The sequence below is a fragment of the Hippichthys cyanospilos genome, chromosome 8, assembly GCF_059441005.1.
Source record: "Hippichthys cyanospilos isolate Australia breed blue-spotted pipefish chromosome 8, RoL_Hcya_1.0, whole genome shotgun sequence".
In the NCBI taxonomy this organism is placed as follows: domain Eukaryota; kingdom Metazoa; phylum Chordata; class Actinopteri; order Syngnathiformes; family Syngnathidae; genus Hippichthys; species Hippichthys cyanospilos.
In genome coordinates, this window is record NC_142376.1 from 7913685 (window position 1) to 7932128 (window position 18444).

At 40.2% G+C, this 18444-nt stretch overlaps 1 protein-coding gene across 1 annotated transcript; it reads right to left on the reverse strand.

Moving 5' to 3' along the window:
- Nucleotides 1-7180: 7180 nt before the first annotated feature.
- Nucleotides 7181-14199, reverse strand: chst3a (carbohydrate (chondroitin 6) sulfotransferase 3a). Its single transcript, XM_088421910.1, has 4 exons — nt 13966-14199; nt 9170-9327; nt 8572-9090; nt 7181-8176 (listed from the first exon to the last, which is right to left on the reverse strand). The coding sequence occupies exons 2-4, from the start codon at nt 9247-9249 to the stop codon at nt 7486-7488; spliced, it is 1290 nt and encodes a 429-aa protein (XP_088278036.1). The 5' UTR covers nt 9250-9327; nt 13966-14199; the 3' UTR covers nt 7181-7485.
- Between the last annotated feature and the right edge of the window lie 4245 nt (nt 14200-18444).

The window sequence follows — 18444 nt, forward strand, 5'->3', positions numbered from 1 at the left end:
ATCACAGTTAGCACTCAGGTAACAATCAACCACAGCTCACCTGTTTACTGAGTCATGTGACACAAGACGAACCCTGATTGGTCATTACACGAGTCCTGAGAAGTGTGATACTGATACCATCAATATAATATAATAGATCTTTATTCATAAAGTAATTTCACAACATAGATACTAATTTGGATTTATGGTCCGGGGCCCCCTCTGTCTTACTGTGAACCAAGCAAGCATCTCCAAAATAACGCAGTGAGAACAAAAGCTTTGACGAGACTAAGAGATGTGAGCTTTGTCATATTTGCTCTTTGGATCTGATCCCCTGCAGCCCGATGACCTACGATCAACTCCTCATCTATTATAAAGCAGCCACTGGTAGGCTAATTAAAATTGCAACATTATTATTTTTCAAGACACTTGGTTTTGTTTGGGGCGGGCTCGGGAGTTACCTCTCGGGTTCTCTCTGAAGGGGAAAGTCTCAAAAAGAATAAGCGGGCGCTTGAATTATGCAAAGCTTGATTCATACAAGGAGAAAATGCTGGCCGTCGCAACTTGAGAAGGTCGGCCGTGCGGCCTTGATGGACTAAAGGGTGACCCAAGAAGACGGCTGGAGATTAAGTGACGTGGAGTAGAACCGTCCCCAAAAAGAATTCAGTCCATTTGCCTTAATCATTTTCATCATTTTCTTTTAGTTTCAGTCACTTTGGTGCACTTGCTTTTTTTTTTTTTCCATTTTAGACTAAGCTGTAACCCATATAAATGCAATAAAAATAATTAGCAGTTGTTGAAAGTTGATTTATAATGCGTTTTTCTGTTGTTAATGTTAAAAAGGATACATGTGTAGATATACTTAAACAATTTTCATCAATAATAATCGTATTTATAGTCAGTGCATCGAATGGGGGGGGGGGGGCAAAAAGTTCTCTCTTTTCTAGGGGGGGGCCTGGCAAAATATAGTTGAGAAACACTGCCTTAATCTGACATTAATTTTAATGCTACTAAGCAATAGCATTGAGATATGAGACAGTAAGGTCAGGCTAATTTGTTGTTTTAAGTGCACTTTTTCTATACCTATAACACATATTATACAGTATATATAGTCAAAAAAATGAATAAAATAAGTCTTACGTACACTTTCAACTGTTAACTGCTTCTTACTGTGTTTAAACAAGTTACAGGTTAGTCTAAAATAGAAAAAATAAGCGCCCCACTTTTTGAGAACCACTTATCCAGATGAAGAACGTGACTTTGTGTAAAATAACTCACTTACATGGCTTAATTTGGCACCATCATGTGGCTTGGAATATTAGGCACAGCTTGGGTGCCATTTTGTGGCTTTTCAAAGCCTGAAAACAGCATTTGAAAATAAAAGATGTGAATTGGTAGAGCTCATATATTCAGGCGCCACTCCGTTCCATTGATGGTGTTTTTTGTCGTTTATTCCCACCATCCACTCTGTCACAATGACAAAGTGTAGGTGTGGCAGGTGTTCTGATGCCCCCCATTGTATTGAATTAACACAGGAAGTGGTGGGGACACAAATGATACAGGTGAGTCGAAAAGAATTTACCCCGGGGGCCACTGCTGCCCACCTGACAGCTAACAATGCTTTGGCCTGTGTGAACCTGAGTGTCTCTCACCCCAGCACCAGTAACAAGCAAACGATAAGCATGAAGAGGTTGTAAATCCTGAAGAACCACTAAACCGTGATATGCTAACATAAGCTAATGTTGATGTTGGTTTGTCAAAAATATAATAAAATGTTTCCATGTACCCCCTGCGGTGTGCTCACGGACTAGTCATTGCTGTTTGAGTCGTTGAATTAGCATGAGGATTGACGTTTGAGATGTCCTACTGTGTGTGTGGTCATTGAATGCATCTCTCGTGAACTACATAAGAGTACAGTACTCGCTTTCTTTAGCTTCTGCACCAAGACTTTGTTTTAAAAACTTTGTTCATGAAACTTAAAATTCTTTGGTACATCATACCTCAATGTCCAACATTGGAAACGTGCCGCCAGAAAGCTAGACCCGCTATGGTCTGACTTTATTTCCCATGACTCGCCGACACGGTAGCAACTTCTAGTAAACAGTTTTGATTCATTTTTAATTGATTTATCATATATAACGCTATGACAAACTCCTGGAATGTTACGACGAACTGTGAGTGACATACACATGGCTCAAATATTTGGCTTGCTGAACTTAAAAAAAAAAAAAGTGACATTCGGTTGCCACCTATGTAAAATCAGGATAAAACAATGGGGCTGACGAAATCCATTGACTCCCCGGTCACGTCTCAAAATCGGGACTGTCCCCGTTAAAACGTAACGTCTGGTCACCCAAGTTTAATAAGCCTTCGTCACGATTCCCAGATTCGGTGTTCAGTGTTACGAAGGCTTCCGGCCACATTCCAAAAACATACGTTAGGTTCATTGATTAAATCGTCTATGTGCGCCGCCATGTGCAACGTTGTTGCCCAACCTGGCTGTCATTATTTGCGGATTAGTAATACTGGCCTACACCAGCTTTGATGTGGACATCTTTCCCATTTCCGTCCCAGTGAGCTCTTGAAGAGCCACAACAGCAGCGTTACTAGAAGTGCATTACGCTGTTAATTAAGACTGCACATATGAGCAGTCACCCAAAGACGCCGCCGTCCTCATACATGCAAAATCATGTCCTAGCATTTCTGCACTGAACACACTTTGTTGTGTTAACATGTTACTTTGTTAACATGGGTATTACAAGTGCAGGCCATATAAATAAGACAACGAACTACCTGCTGAGGACCCATGACCAGACGCATGTGTAATGTCAAGCTCCTTAGCACAGTCTATGAACGCCCTCTATTGGTGGAAGCTGATACTACAGCTCAATAAGCACCAGCAAGTCCGCACAAACTCTGCTTTTTATTGCTAGTTTTTACATTACGTTGCTGTGCTAGTGGAGATCTTTACTCTTCGCATGCCATCACAAAACTGATACAACAAAGTCCAAAACAGCAAAGACAAAGCCAACAGGTTCAAAGCATCAAAGGATCATAGCAACATGCCTACTGGGTGAGAGACATGGTCCTAGTGTCGGAGAGATCCTTGAAAGGCCGGTAGATGGAAGCCAAACACAAGACCTCTGTCAGCTCAGGAGGGATGTGAGGCCACTGTGTTCTGGCCCAACCACAGCATTTATTTACCTTGCAAATGGGGACGGCCAAGACGATGGAGTACACGCTCAAACCAAGGTAGGGCTACAGTGTGTATGGGTGTGTTTGCCAGAGGTGGAAAACTAAACATCACTCGTACGGTTCCCACGTGACACCGAAAATATATACCTGTCACAAAAAGTTAGGGATACAGATCAGCTTTAGTGTGAAATGTCAAGATTAACGTAAAATGCACAATAAATTTACATCCAAACTTAAATGTATTTTATGTAAGTCCGCTTAAAATCTCTGGGATATCCCATGATGTCACAAAGGTTTCAATGTTGCGACAAAAGGTGCTAGCTAACAACGAGCTTGCGAGTTTTTAAAAGTCTTCCGGAGCTTTCATCAACCAGCCGACAGAGAGCGGGCTCCTCCTGCTGCACGAGAATTTAAATTACAAATTCGATCAGTTCTGTAAACTCGATGAAGTTTGAGGTGTGGGCATAGCTAGCTAGCTAACTGCGTGATTCAACGGTGAAAATGGGCCTTGAATTAGAGCTACTACAAAGTTCTCTGCCTGCTTATATTTGAAAAAAATATCTTAAAATAGTTTCTGTACAATGTATATCGAATCAAACCCCTGAATTCACTTAACATGGTCTCAAGTGACCTAGCATTGATAGTTAGCTAAACACATGATACATTGGTGAAAATGGAGCTTGTCACAGAACTGGTCAAATAACAAATAAATTGAACACATAGTTTTCAGTTTTTGCCAACATTTTCAACAGTGAGGTCAAAGTAAATACGGTGGAATGGATACAGAATCAAATCTCTGAAATCACTTCACATCATGTCAAATGACTTGAGAAGATTTGTGCACTGAATACAGATGGGACTCAGATGAGGCCTGTACGCAGGCGGGTGCCAATGTTTCCTGTCTCTTTTACCCCTCTCCATTTCCCTGAAATGCACAAGCCCTCCCATTGACTGGGCGAGCGTTTAAAAAAAAAAAAAAGATGTATTTACCTTTTGGTACAGTAAAGTCATTTTGGTTTTAGTAAGCAAGTGTCTCCTTGTTGAGCAGGCACTACCAAATTGTAATTTATGCTCTCTGTTACTATCAAAAAAAAGTCAAAGATATGTAGTTTTTATTTGTCTTTATCCTTAAACCAAAAAAAGTTCAAATATCATATACACTATATTATGTCTGCATCATTATTTAACAATAGGATATTTGATTATTCCTTGTTTAGGTCATTTTTATCTTTTTTTTAAGCTTTATCGTCATTATTACCTCTCAAAGTAGACTCGCGACTGGTATAAGGGGGCATCTTGATCAACAGCTGCGGTTTTGAAAGCGCTTTCACATCACTGGGGAGTTGAACAGGCTGAAATTATGCCGACGTGAATGGGCTCGCTGTCCTCTGATTTTCCGCCCGCTGCCTTTCGGGATCTGTAGTAATGGTGTGTATTTGGGGAAGTAGTTTTAGCGCATGTTTTTTGCCAATGTTTCCATCTGTAGGTGTAGTACACAAAATTTCCAAAAGTCTGTGTTACACTTGAAAGTTCAATAGTAAATTCAATAGTTAGCATTCTATATTATGAGATTGTGAAAATGTGATATACTGTAAAGGTATCCAAAACGTTCTGATCCAAGGTCCACAAACAGAAATACCAAAGGGTCAATGACCACTTTATTTTTTATTTTTTACCCTATAAAATGGGTGCACATCATTTGCATAATGGGTTAGACTTACTGTGAGACCTATAAGCCAAACGGGTTTGGAATTTTACAAGGTTTGTGGGTCGTCTGAGACACTGTAAGCCACTAGAAAATGTCAGCAAATGATAAGAAACACTTGACTTTGAACAGCAAGTTGAATTACATCTCTGCATTCACAACCAAAACAGGAGTAATCTGTCATAAGATCACAATTTTTTATGGAGTTACTTTGGAATCATTTGGGATATTTTGGACCTTGACACAGAGCCAAAATGAGGATTACTTTGGAATCATTTGGGATATTTTGGACCTTGACACAGAGCCAAAATGAGGAACCTATTTTACTTGTAAAAAATATTTATCTTTAATCATTACCATGCTGTGAAGAGCAATGTTGTTAAAATGTAAGTTGATTAAAGTTAAGTTGTATTTTTGAATATCTAGAAAAGCTCTGCAGCAGGGGTGGCCAAGTCCGGTCCTCGATAGTCATTATCCAGCCCATTTTTTATTTTTTCCCTTGAATCAACACACTTGATTCAAATGATTAGTTCATCAGCATGCTTTGCAGAATCCTGATAACAACCCTGATCATTTGAATAACGTGTGTTGATTAAAGGGAAACATGGAAAACATTCTGGATTGTGGCTCTGAAGGACTGGACTTGGTCACACCCGCTCTACAGAATTTAAAAAAACACAACATATTTGTCGCAAATTTCATGTTTAGCCTGTGCTGAGGGCCGTTTAAAAATGGGCGGAGGACCACAAATGGCCCGAGGGCCATAGTTTGGACTCCTCTGTTGTAGAGAGACCATATAAGACATTTAAACATTTTTAAAACACCTTTGACTTTGTGAGTTTGTGAGTTTACCCCCCCACCCCCACCCCATCCCACCCCCAAAAAAAACACTTTCAAACAAACCTGTGATTACCATTTCAATTCTCCTCAAGAAAGAGAAAAGTAAAAGTGAGTTTTTCAGGCCTTTGCGTCACATATGACCTTTAGGACTTGAACAACGGGCATACTTATACTAAAAAACATAATTAAACGCCCAGAAGCGTGAGTCAGGCATCTGAATGAGTTGACTGTATGACTTGTTTCAGGTTCCATTTTGACTTCACTGTACTATATATATATATATATACTATATATACTGTCTCTATATGCTTCCCCGGTGCACCAGCTTTCATGTTTGCATTTTAAACCAAGAAGAATATAACCCCTCTTGTATTTGCACATCCAATGCATATCCGAATTCCCTAGCACCAAAAAGGGCAATTTGAGTAAAGCCTAAGCCAAAGTAAACACAATGCGGCCATTGATGCTGAGTCACAGTGGATACCTTCATACACCAAGAGGGACAGTTAACGCTACGGCACCTGGGTTTCACATAGGGCCCGTTTGTGTACACTAACATCTTGTCCTGACACCATCCAGAAAAGTATAACCCATAAAGGCAGAGAGCATACGATTAGATTCATTACCTTAAAGGGTCTGTATCATCCATTTTTTGCCAATTTAATCCATGCTACAATGTTATTTCTCACCCTAAACCATTAAATACACACTGACCTTAAAGACCATGTCTTTTAGTTGTGTTTTTGTTCCGGCGTTGAGGAGGAGAGATTTTGCACCCAAGTAAGCAGCAACCTTTCATTTATTAGTTACAATGTTTTACTGTAGAAAATGCCAAAATGGCGGAAATGTGTGTTTGGGAGCACGCAGACAGGAAATCAACATAAGAAAATTAAAATAAACAGTGGGCAGAATTGTTTTTATGAATACTGGTTTCCCTACAGGAAGGATTTGTTAGAAGGAACTGATGTTGGTGTAGCAGTCTCTTGACGCTGTTTTGCATTTTAATTTCTGTAAAACAAATGTTTTACTGCACTGAACACACACAGTACATCAATTATTGTCTTAATATAATTGTCCAGCACAGAAAATACACTTTTTGTCGATATGCACAGGTATATTTATTTGTGTGTGTGTGTGTGTGTGTGTGTGTGTATATATATATATATATATATATATATATATATATATATATATATATATATATATATATATATATATTTTATTTTTTTTCTGCCTGTCAAGGACAGTAATCTTGTGATTTTTATGGCTCAGTTCTTGTATTCTTTGCATTTTCCAACAGGGCTCAGTACCAAGCCCCCACCAGTAGTATGAATAACAGTAAAGCAGGGTTTACAGTAAAGGGGGGGGGGGGGGTGCCTAAACTATAACCTGGAGCTATATTGTGGCCCACCATCCATTTTAAGATGCCAAACTGCTAGTTTTTGTTCAGTATGTGGAGATGGGATTCTAGACAGAGCTAATTGACCATCGACTTAAGGAAAATACATGATTAGCTTCTCAAGAAAAAAAAAATAATTTTTAGCAAGTTCATATGTTTTATTTTATTAGTATTGTGACAGTAAGTTAAAAACAGCAGGTAGTCATGCTATTTGCTAACAATACCATATACTTACACTATTAGACTAGTGCAAGCATGTCAAATAAATTAAAGGTGAAGATGTCTACATGGCTCTTGTAACATTACATTTTTATCTCTGCAGAAAAAAAATGTTTGGACATCCCTGCTGTAACAAGAGTGAGAAAATTTAGTGAAATCTCCTGTCCTCAAACAAGCTGACGGATTTATTCACGAGTGTCTTTGCGTCGGCCACAGACTTGTAGCCAAACAGCTTCATGGTGGGCCCGCAAAGTCGCTGCACCATCTGAGCCAGTGCGAATGGAATGCTATATCTCCATTTGTCCGCCTGCTCCGAAGAGTTCCTCTGGGTGGAGAAGACGTTGGCATCCAGCGTGGTTTGAGTATTCCTAAGGATCCACTCTCGGGCTTCATGGCTAAAGGGGATCCCCGTGAACCTGTACATCTCCTCGGCTTTCTGCATGGGGTTACGTGCGACGTCCTCGTAGCGCACTAGCATGTAGCGTCCCCTCAGCCAGCGAGGTTGGCTCAGGCCCAACTCGGCCAAACGCCGAATGTGCTCGCAGTTCCCCTGTAGCCCCTGCACCACCGCATTGTCTTCATGCACCTGACCGTCCTGAATCAAGGACTTCCACGTATGGTACTTTGAGAAGGCCACCATGCGTGACGCAAACATGGCACGTGGATCTCGGACTAGCTGGATTATTTTGATGTTCAGGCGAGGGTCCTCCACGAGAGGCCGTAGCGTTTCCCATTTTTCTACGCGGACAGTCTTAATGACATGGAATTGTTTGGAAAGGCACGACTGCGAGGCGAGGGTGAAATTGAGCGGAGCGCACTTCTGATTTTCACAGTGGTACCTAAAACAAGAGCACACATTTCAGACCATGTTTGAAGAGCTCGTTTCCAAAAAGATTGCTCATCAACCTCCCGAAAACACAGTCGAGCACAAACTGCGACATCTGCGCGTCAAGAAGAAGAAAATGACAAAGACGAAGAACAGGAAGTTATTGACCTCATAGCAGCTAATGGACAGTTCCACTCTCAAATTTAATCAAGGAAGTTTGTTGAAGTTTATGTGACTTTAAGTACACTATTACATTTCTAATGAACATATAACAATGCATATGTGTGAACTAAATGATCATTTTAAATGTACAATGTTACACATACACTATTACACTTTTTTATTTTATATATACATAATATATATAATATAAACTATTTATCTTGAAACATCATTATTCAAGATTACCTCTCAAAGACCTCCTTGATGTTAGGGGTACAGACAGGCTTGTCACACAGCGACAAACTGGAATGCCTGCGGAACAGCCACGTGGCCACATGCTCCTTCGGTGGAGGAAAGAGGAACTTCTCCAGAGGGGAGAAGTCACAAAGGAAAAGGCCCTGAAGCACGTCACGATAATTTCCCACCAACAATCCGCTGTCGTTTGTCCTATTGGTCATGTGTTGTACATGCCACAGAGGCTCAAAGAGGTAGAACATGTTCTCTCCGTGCTGGTTAAACATCTGACCAATAAATGAAGAACCCGATCTTGTGGTGGCCATGAGCAATATATTCTTATGACCCCCGTTTTGAAGTTCTTCCTCATGCTGCTCATCGGTTGGAGAGGTGCCACTCTCTTCTGCGGATTTGCCTTTGGAGCACAGCATGTTTAGCACGGTCAAGTTCTTTGCTATCCCAGCGCTGGAATTCAGTGAAGATTGCGTGGTCTGCTGGGGAGTTTGCCTCTCCATCATTTCATCACACACCCTGATGAAAAAAACAATTGAAATAGATGGGCCAAAAAAGGCTTAAAGCGTTGAAATGTCAAATTGCATTCAACTCTTACCTGGATAAAATATTGCTTTCCTTTTTGATGATGACCAGCGCCACCATAAAGATGAGGACAACAGCATATTTGATCTTCATTTTTTTAAGTCCTTGTGTGGCAACTGCAAGTCCAGAAGGTTTGTGAGGGGTTTCTCATACAGCAGCTGTGGGTTCATTCTGCACCAACAAAAACGCAAATCATAAACATTCATTAATTACCCTAGGAGAAGACTGCTTTAAATGGATGAATGATTTGCGGAGTGGGGGCATGCAAACAGGAATGTTTTTTAGTCCTCTGTGTGGCGATATTTACCACAATTATAGCTTTCTACTTAGTATTCCTTATACCACCGATGTTAAAGTAGATTTGTTTTTCTCCCTAGCTGGACCCCAAGTGAAGTTTGTCTTTTTGAGGATCTGTTTTATGATATTCCCATTTCCCACCATATGATATGGACTCGTCGAGATTGATTCGTTTTCACGTTTCAAGTATATCATTAAGCACCGTTTTCAGGCCCTTGTTGGGTGATTGTGTGCTCTGTAAATAAATATCACCCAATTATCTTAGTTTAATACGTTACGAGCGTCAAAGAGGCACTGGAGCCTGCACACTTTTACATATTCAGGAGTTGCTGGAGCGTTTGGCAAGTCGGACTATTTGCTCAAGCAGAAACTCGCATCGGTCTGTTTATCATCTTGCTACAAATTTCATTAATGGCTGCCTTCACAAGTGGAAACGCTGAAAGCCGAATTCCCACTGGAAGCTTAGCTGTTTTTGTTTTTTTTCCTGGGATGTTAATGTAAATCACCAACTGTCATTGGATGGACAAGAAATTCATTGAAATTAATTAAAGCTGTAAGCAATGATGAATTGGCCCTCAAACGTGTGCAGGAAGAGATTTTTAATCTTAAAGAGCCTGTAAAGTGATTTCAGATGCGCCTTCAAATACATTATACAGTGATACCCCCTACTTCGCGGTTAATGGGGGCTGTCAACCCCCCGCGAAGTAGGGTAACAGCTCCTAGATTTCTATGTACGCCCCAATATAGCCTGCAGTAACCATAAACAATCTTTTTTTTGCCTATTTTATTTCCTTTCTCCTATTATTTAACATTACATTATCCTTATTAACATTATTGTATAATGTTATAATATTACTAAGTTTGTTGAGAATTTGTTCTCAGGACTGGTTATCTGCACCAAGACTCCGGTGAAAGAACACGCAAGTCATCACGTTGAACTTCACATTTATTTTGGCTCATATATGATGTATCATGTAGTATCTGTTGAATAATAAATCAACAACAATCTTAGTCAGTAAACTAACATTTAAACACTTCATCTATGAATTTACTGTATTTTTAGCCGACATTAGCGGGTTAGCAACAACAACTAATTATAAAGTGCAACCTCGACACAAACGAACACAAACAGAATGAACACTCATCGCTTACAAAACATAGGCAGTAGCGTGCGTTATCAACATAAATGATAAACTATAAATATGAGCTTATGTTGTCATTCACTACGTCACCGTAAATAGCCAAATGACGCACAGAGAACGTAAAACAGGAAACGGAAATGCAACGCGACCCGACAAATTAAAAGTATGCATTTCAAAATAAGATAAAAAAAAACGTCACGAACTCTAACGCTCGAAGAATTCTTAACATAGTTATTAACTAATATTACTTCGTTATTTGATTAATACAGTACTGTATAATGTACTTTTTGCACATTTTTTAAATGATTTTTTATTTTGAAATATTTTTTGTTTTTGAAAAAAACGCGAAGTACTGAGACCGCGATATCTGAGACCACGAAGTAGGAGGGATCACTGTACATCAATCCATCCGTTTTTCGAGCCACTTCTCCTAATGAGGTTGTTGGGAGATCTATCCATCCATCTTCTACCGCTGCCTTCCAGGGTCGGGTCGCGGGGGCAGCAGCTTAAGCAAGGAAGCCCAGACTTCCCTCTCCCCGGCCACTTCATCCAGCTCTTCCAGAAGGATCCCCAGGCGCTCCCAGGCCAGCCGAGAGACATAGTCTCTCCAGCGTGTCCTGGGTCGTCCCCGGGGCCTCCTTCCAGTGGGACATGACCGAAGCACCTCACCGGGGAGGCGTCCGGGGGGGCATCCTAACCATATACTTGAACTCCTCCACTTGGGGCAGGACCTCATCCCCGACCCGGAGAGGGCATGTTGGCAGATATGCCTGAAAACCTGCAAAGACTGAAAACTATAGTGGTGAATAGTACATAGATATAATTGCCGTAAATATATCTCTACGGTTCTATGGTTTTACACCAATAAAGTGGGCCTTGATGGAAATCTACAAGCCCACCGACCTCTACTAAATTCATTTTTCAGTTCATTTTTCTCAAGATGGACACATTTGTATAACTTGTGATTTTTTGATTGTGGCAAAGTTCTCAAATTGGCCATAAGGATATTGGTGAAGCATTTTCAAAAAGTCTACTGTCCAGCTTCTGCTCCAACCATCAACCAAGCTTCTGCTCAAACTATCAACGTAGCTTCTACTCCAACTACCAGCCAAGATCCTGCTAACTACCTACCAAGCATCGGCTCCAAATAACAACCATGTTTGTACCAAATAAAACTTTAGTCCAGCTAACAACCAAGCTTCTGTTCCAACCGCAGTCCATGCATTCATTCTAACTACTGACCAAGCTTCTGTTGGAGCTAACAACCAAGATCCTGCTCCAACCAACTACCAAGTGTCTGCTCAAAATAACAACCAAGGTTCTGCCGACCAGAGCTCTGGTCCACCTAACAACCAAGCTTCTATTCCGAGTGACCAAGCTTCTGCTCTAAAAACAGAATGGACCTCTGTTCCATCCACTAACCAATCTTCTTCTTCTATAATATCCAAGGATCTACTCCAATTACCACCCAGGGCTCTACGGCAACTACCAACCAATACTCTGCTCCATCTAACCAATCAAGTATCTGTTCAAACTACCGAAAAAGTTTTTGCTCCAGCTATCTGGAGCTTATGCTTATGCTTATGCCAAGCTTCTGCTCAAACTACCATTTTACCTTCTATTCTAGCTACCATCAAATATTCTGCTCAAACTACCAATTAGAGGTCTGGTCCAGCTAACAACCAAGATTTTCATCCCACTACTAACTAACCTTTTCCTCTAACATCTGGTGTTAGAGGAGAAGAACTCTGCTCCATCCAGCAGCCAAGCTTCTGCACCAACCTCCAGCCAATAGTCTGCTCACACTACCAACCAGAGGTCTGGTCCAGCTAACAACCAAGCTTTTCATCCAAGTACTGACACCAAGCGTCTCCTCTAACACTGGACCAGAGCTCTGCTCCAGCCTGCAGCCAAACCTCTGCTACGAGTACCGACCAGGAATCTGTTCAAACTACCAAGAGTGATTCTGCTCTACTACCAAGCTTCTGCTCAAACTGGCACGAGAACACATCAACTCGCCTCAGTTCCCTCACTGCTGTCTTCAACAAAGAGCTATTGTCATTCAGGCTTAGTAAGAGCCCAAGTGAAATTAACTCACCTCCCCCCTCTTGTGCTGCTGGATCAGCACCAGGAGGTCCAACACCAAGATGTTACCAGCAGTTCCCCAATAGAAGCCAAGTGAAATCAAGTCCTCTCATCTCAAGCACTCTTATTCATTTGAAGAACATTGGCATAACTGTGCCCCAAATATTCCCAGTGAAACATCAAAACCAGATCAGATTTCATATTCATGGTTTGGGGCCTGGTGCTTAATCGGTTGGAGAAATAGCTCAGCGGACCTGTGCTGTGCTTCACAACATACATTTTAATAAATGAACTGAACTTATTTAAAACAAGTATGAAAATTTGGATATGGTTGCTCCCCGCCACTTTCCCCCCATATTATTTTGTATGGCCCTTAGAGAACTTCAGAACAAATAACCCCTGGTAGAAAAATGGTTCTCATTCAGCTCTTTAGAATGCCACCATTGGACAGCATTGACTCTGTATGTAAATGTGACAGCTGAAGCGACAGGAAGCTTATTCAAATGCAGATACTTTTGCCACATCGAAAGCTGACAACCAAATGTTGTGTAATATATATATATATATATATATATATATATATATATATATATATAAAAACATCGACGAAGAAGCAGTAGTATCGCCTGTGCCTATTTCCCGAAATATAGCAAATCAAATCGATAATATATTATTTTAACAACATACAGACCAGCTTTTCCGACATTATGGTAGTAAGAAAACTAAGGCATAAAAAAGCAGAACACTGACAAACATTGATGAAACACAGTAGACAACAAACGCTATTTTACATCTCATATCTTCATTAATGATATAGAAAATGAATGCAAATGATGATCACAGCAAATGGTGTTGTGAGCATGGCTGCGAATCTGGTTGTGTGTGTTGTGAGTGGGGGGAGGGGGACGTCAATTCACCCTATAGAAAGCATTTGGTGGGGGGGGGGGGGGGGGGGTGTACTGAAAAGAAGCATTTCATACATTTACACGTGTATAGTGAATTCACACTCATGAATATTGCGCAATGCCCAAAATAAAGTGAACAGAATGCTCAGTGCTAGTAGAACACATCCACAGATGTTTCAAAAAGAAATGATGCCCACATTTGAACAAGAAACGAAAAAAGATCGAACCTTGTGAGCCTGCACGGCTCATGATTTTACATGAATATTTTGCTATTGAACTTTTCCTTAAGGAGCGTTCGTTTGAAAACGGTTCGTTCAAACGGCAATCCCGTATTTATTGCTTTGCTCTGCTCTTTATCATTTATTATTTTATGAACTGACCTTTTCGTTGCTTTTTGATCTGTCTGTGTTGGGGGGAGAAGCATCGTCCACGCAGCATCTTGCTGCGTTGTCCCCGGCAAGGACACACTGTTGTGTCCACTGTCCGCGAGGAAGGTGAGCAAGAATAAAAGTGGCAAGAATGAAAAAAAAGGACTCCAAATATTATCTCGACCAACGAAAGGTTGTCCAAGAAGTTCCTCAGTGTGTGTCGCAAAGCGAAGGAGCGTGGATCGATGACGCAAGCAATGACGTTTCGATCTTCAAATCGCGGACAATTTATAGCCCTTTTGAAAAAATTGTAATGACCATCTATGGCCACTAGGTAGAAGCAGTGTATAATTGGGAATAGTCAGAGACTGCTTAAAGGCAGAAAATACTTCTACATTTCTTGTTGACACTGAATTCGTTAAAAAAAAAAAAACATTTGCGATGAGTTTGTTCGATTAATGCAAATGCCACAGTACATGACATCATAGACATGTTTCTGCCTGTGAATGTGCTTTGTCCCACCGTTATTAAATTTGCAATGCAGCCACGTTTTGAATAAACCCGATCACGTGCATATTCACGTATATCGTAAACCTAGTTACTCAAGTTTCTGACTTTTTGCAGCCCAATAATAATTACAATAATAATTTTGGAGACTTTCTTGGAGTTACAACTTTGTGTAGTCACTGTGTGCACATTAGCTGTGGTTTGTTGGGGGGGTGACCCCACAGTACACTCTGCGTGGACAGATTAAGGGAGTGACCTAGTTTTATTGGAGTGGACCAGGACTAAAAGCGAACCTCTGCCCTTGGCCAACCACACTGGAGATTATCAATAATAATCCAAAATGGGCAAAGCTGAATTGGGTATCCTGACGACAGGTGCTCTGGCAGACAGTGTGATCCTGTTCTCACACAAATGAAGTGAAAACTTTGCCCTTTTACTGTCACATTTACTTTTTAATATGGACCTGTCAAAAAGTAGTGCTTTGCCACCTAAACTTCATGCCAAAGAACTACATTGACCTGAGTTTAAGAGCTTCTTTTGCTCAACGGTTGCGCTTCGCCACCATTATGTGGCATCGTAATGGCAAGAAACTGAGTAAATTGTGAAGCTTCATTTGGACAAAATTAGTGCTTTGGCACCATCTTGCGGTAGACTAGTCCCAATGAATCATGTTCAAATGAGTTGGGCATTATTTTGAAAAAAGCAATAATTTGCCAAAATCTTGTGGCATTTTATCACCAAGAAACAGTGTTCAAATGAGTTGAGTTGCTTCATTTAAATGAAAGTAGTTATTTGCCACCGTGTTGTGGTATTTTAATCAAGTGAGTTGATGTCAAGAAACTATGCTGAAGTGAGTTGAGGAGCTTCGTTTGTAAAAAAAAAAGTGGTATGTTAGTGCCAATGAATTATGATCAAATGAATGAAATAACTTTTTTTTTTTGACAAAAGTAGTTATTTGCCACCATCTTAGGGTGTGCTGTTGCCAAGTACTTATGGTCAAATGAGTTGAGGTTAATTTTGATTAAGGTAGTCTTGTGTGGTATGTTAGTGCCAATGAATTATGATCAAATGAATGAAATAACTTTTTTTTTTTTTACAAAAGTAGTTATTTGCCACCATCTAATGGAATCTGAGTGCCAAGGAACTATGTTGAAGTGAGTTGAGGATGCAAAGAAATTATGCAGAAGTGAGTTTAGGAGCTTGCAACCAAAGTAGTGTTTTAGCACCATTAAATGGTTAAATCAATGGCACATACACCAGTTACATTGAATGAGTTGATTTTGGACAAAAGTAGTGCTTTGCCATCATCTTGGGGTATGCTGTTGCCAAGTACTCATGGTCAAATGAGATGAGGAAGTTAATTTTGATTAAGGTAGTCTTGTGTGTCATTTTAATGCCACGGAATGTTGTTCAAATGAGTTGAGCATCATTATTTAGACAAAAGCAGTGCTTTGGAGCCATCAATGAATGAAGTGCTATCTTAAATGGAGGTTAACAAAAGAGCTCTTTACTGCCATCTTGTGGGATCTTGGTGCCAAGAACTGTTGGAGTTGAGAAGCTTGGTTTTGACAAAAGTATCTCTTTGCTACCATTTTATGACGTTTCGGTAACAATAAACTATTTTAAGTAAATTGAGGGGTTAATTTTTGCATGTACGTGACATGGTTGTGTTTTTTTCTGTTATTTTGCATAATAATTTCTATAATTTTGACATGATAGTGGTGGAATTATAAAGTGGATTAAATGGGGTTAATTCCCAGTGGAGGCCCAGGTACCAAATGCATGTCCCGCCACTGTGTACATTTGGTGTACTTTGGATTTCAGTAATCTGAAATGTCCTTGGCATGTGTTCTCTGCGCTCGACGTGTATTCCCGTCACTTTTCCGCAGCATTCCAGAGACACGTAGCAGACCAAGAACTCATTCTGCGTGGACATCTCTCCTTGACCACAGGCCAAAGAACACAACACGCCCCAACATATTTTTGCATGTAATCCCAGCATGTCATTTTTAAATACACTCAACACAAAAATGTTTCATTTTGATAAACTGATTGACCAGATCAGGTTCTATAATATGGTTTGCGCTACTCATCTTCAGAAACGTGATCATATGTATTGCTGTTTCTTACAATGTTAGTTCAATACCCAACATTATACATACATTTATAGATATAGATATTTTATGGATATTGGTAAGTGATGTTAAAATTTGGGGGAGGGCTCACCATAATAACCATTATCCATGACGGACATCGGTCTGCGATTGAACGCAATTTTTCAAAGTTATGCCAAAGATATCTTAAATCATAATATCAAACAGCAATGTTTGACTACATAGAGATCAATTATTCAGAATCAATATAACACTACCCCTTTAGATGATGGCCGATGTGGTGACTCCCATTTAACAATGAAGCAGCCACATTCCCAATAATAAGAGGGGGTGCACACTTGTGCAACCATTTGTGTGTGAACCATATTCGCTAGAGTTTTAAAGGTTTAGGTCATATTAATGAAGGTATTTTTTTTAATACAACAATAATCATTTGAAGTGAGGTGTGAGAGAGTTGTTGGATTGCCAGTCTTCCTTGGAGGTGTTTGAGTGAGTGAGCAACACTCAGACTCATGTGATGAGTGGATCGAACCGTGAATTGGACGCAGTTGTAGAATCTTTGCGTGGATCGGCTGTTATCGCGAAAAGGTTGGCAGTTTGCCACAAAGTAACTTTGCTAATTTGCCTAATTGAAGCCCCGCTCACAGTGTCATGCGATGGATCACATTGTTTGTCTGTTCCCAAAACAACTGTTATCTGGACTCTCTCCCCTCTATCGAATTTTTCCATTGATACAAGTCTACCCCACGTGCCATGTGGAACATCATCATGGTTCCAGATGTGGCTTTTAGCAGACATGCTGGGAATGTTTCAAATTTAATGTACACTTGGCCAAGTCCATGGATGACAAGTAATCCACATGAGATGATGGCTACACTATGACGGGCTCAAGTCATGAGGACGTGACTGGCTTTTCACCCTAGTCAGAATTAGATCAACAGACGGCTGTTTTCTCACTAAAAATAAATCAAAGTTTATTTTGACTATGTATAGAATGTATAGCACAGATTTCAATGTTGTCAAAGAAACAACACAAAGATTCTTGTAAACATGAACTCATATTGACCATTTGTTTGTACGCATTGTGCACATCCATTGTGATTTACATTTAAGTCCAACGTCCACACCGACAGAGGCCGTGCATTACAAGATGAGGCTGGATTAGACCACAGTGGGTTAATCTTTAGGCTTGCCATCTGCCAGTACCATGAGAATTAAACCTGAAGCCAGTGGTCTTCACCAGACATCCATTCACAAGGTAGCCCATCTTTTCCAATGCACTTCAATGCCGGATGATCGAAAATCTGAACACATGCGTGCGTATAAGATCATCCAACATGGCTTTTTGCTGCCTTTCGCTTTGTACTTGTGTGTTTGCTTCTTTAAGCTGTTTACATACATGTACAGTACTTGACTACATGTTCTTTGCAACAAAGCATCAAGCTGCCAATGAGCTTTACAATCGTCCGCTGCCGCTCAGATTATGAAGTCCATTGTACTTTAGTACGAGAATGGACGGTGCTTATTCACAATTCTTAATCCATTTGCGTGCAATGACTTTTAATAGGTAGGAAGTGATCGCTGAACAATGTTGGCTTCTTTAGGAAACATTGATTATTTTTTTTCAATGGAAATTTGAAAAAAAAGTTGCGCTAGCATCATGTCTATTTTCTTCTCATTTGTTTCGAACATATATTTAGACTACAAATACAGTGTTCCCCCGAGGTAAACCTGTAGTAGCAATGATCGTAAATGAAAATCCATGTACATAGTTACATAGTTGATTTATTTGTTGTTTTTATTTTGTAATAAATATAACTGGTCAGACTTAAAGGAAAAAAATGCAAGGAAAGTGATGACGTAAACCAGT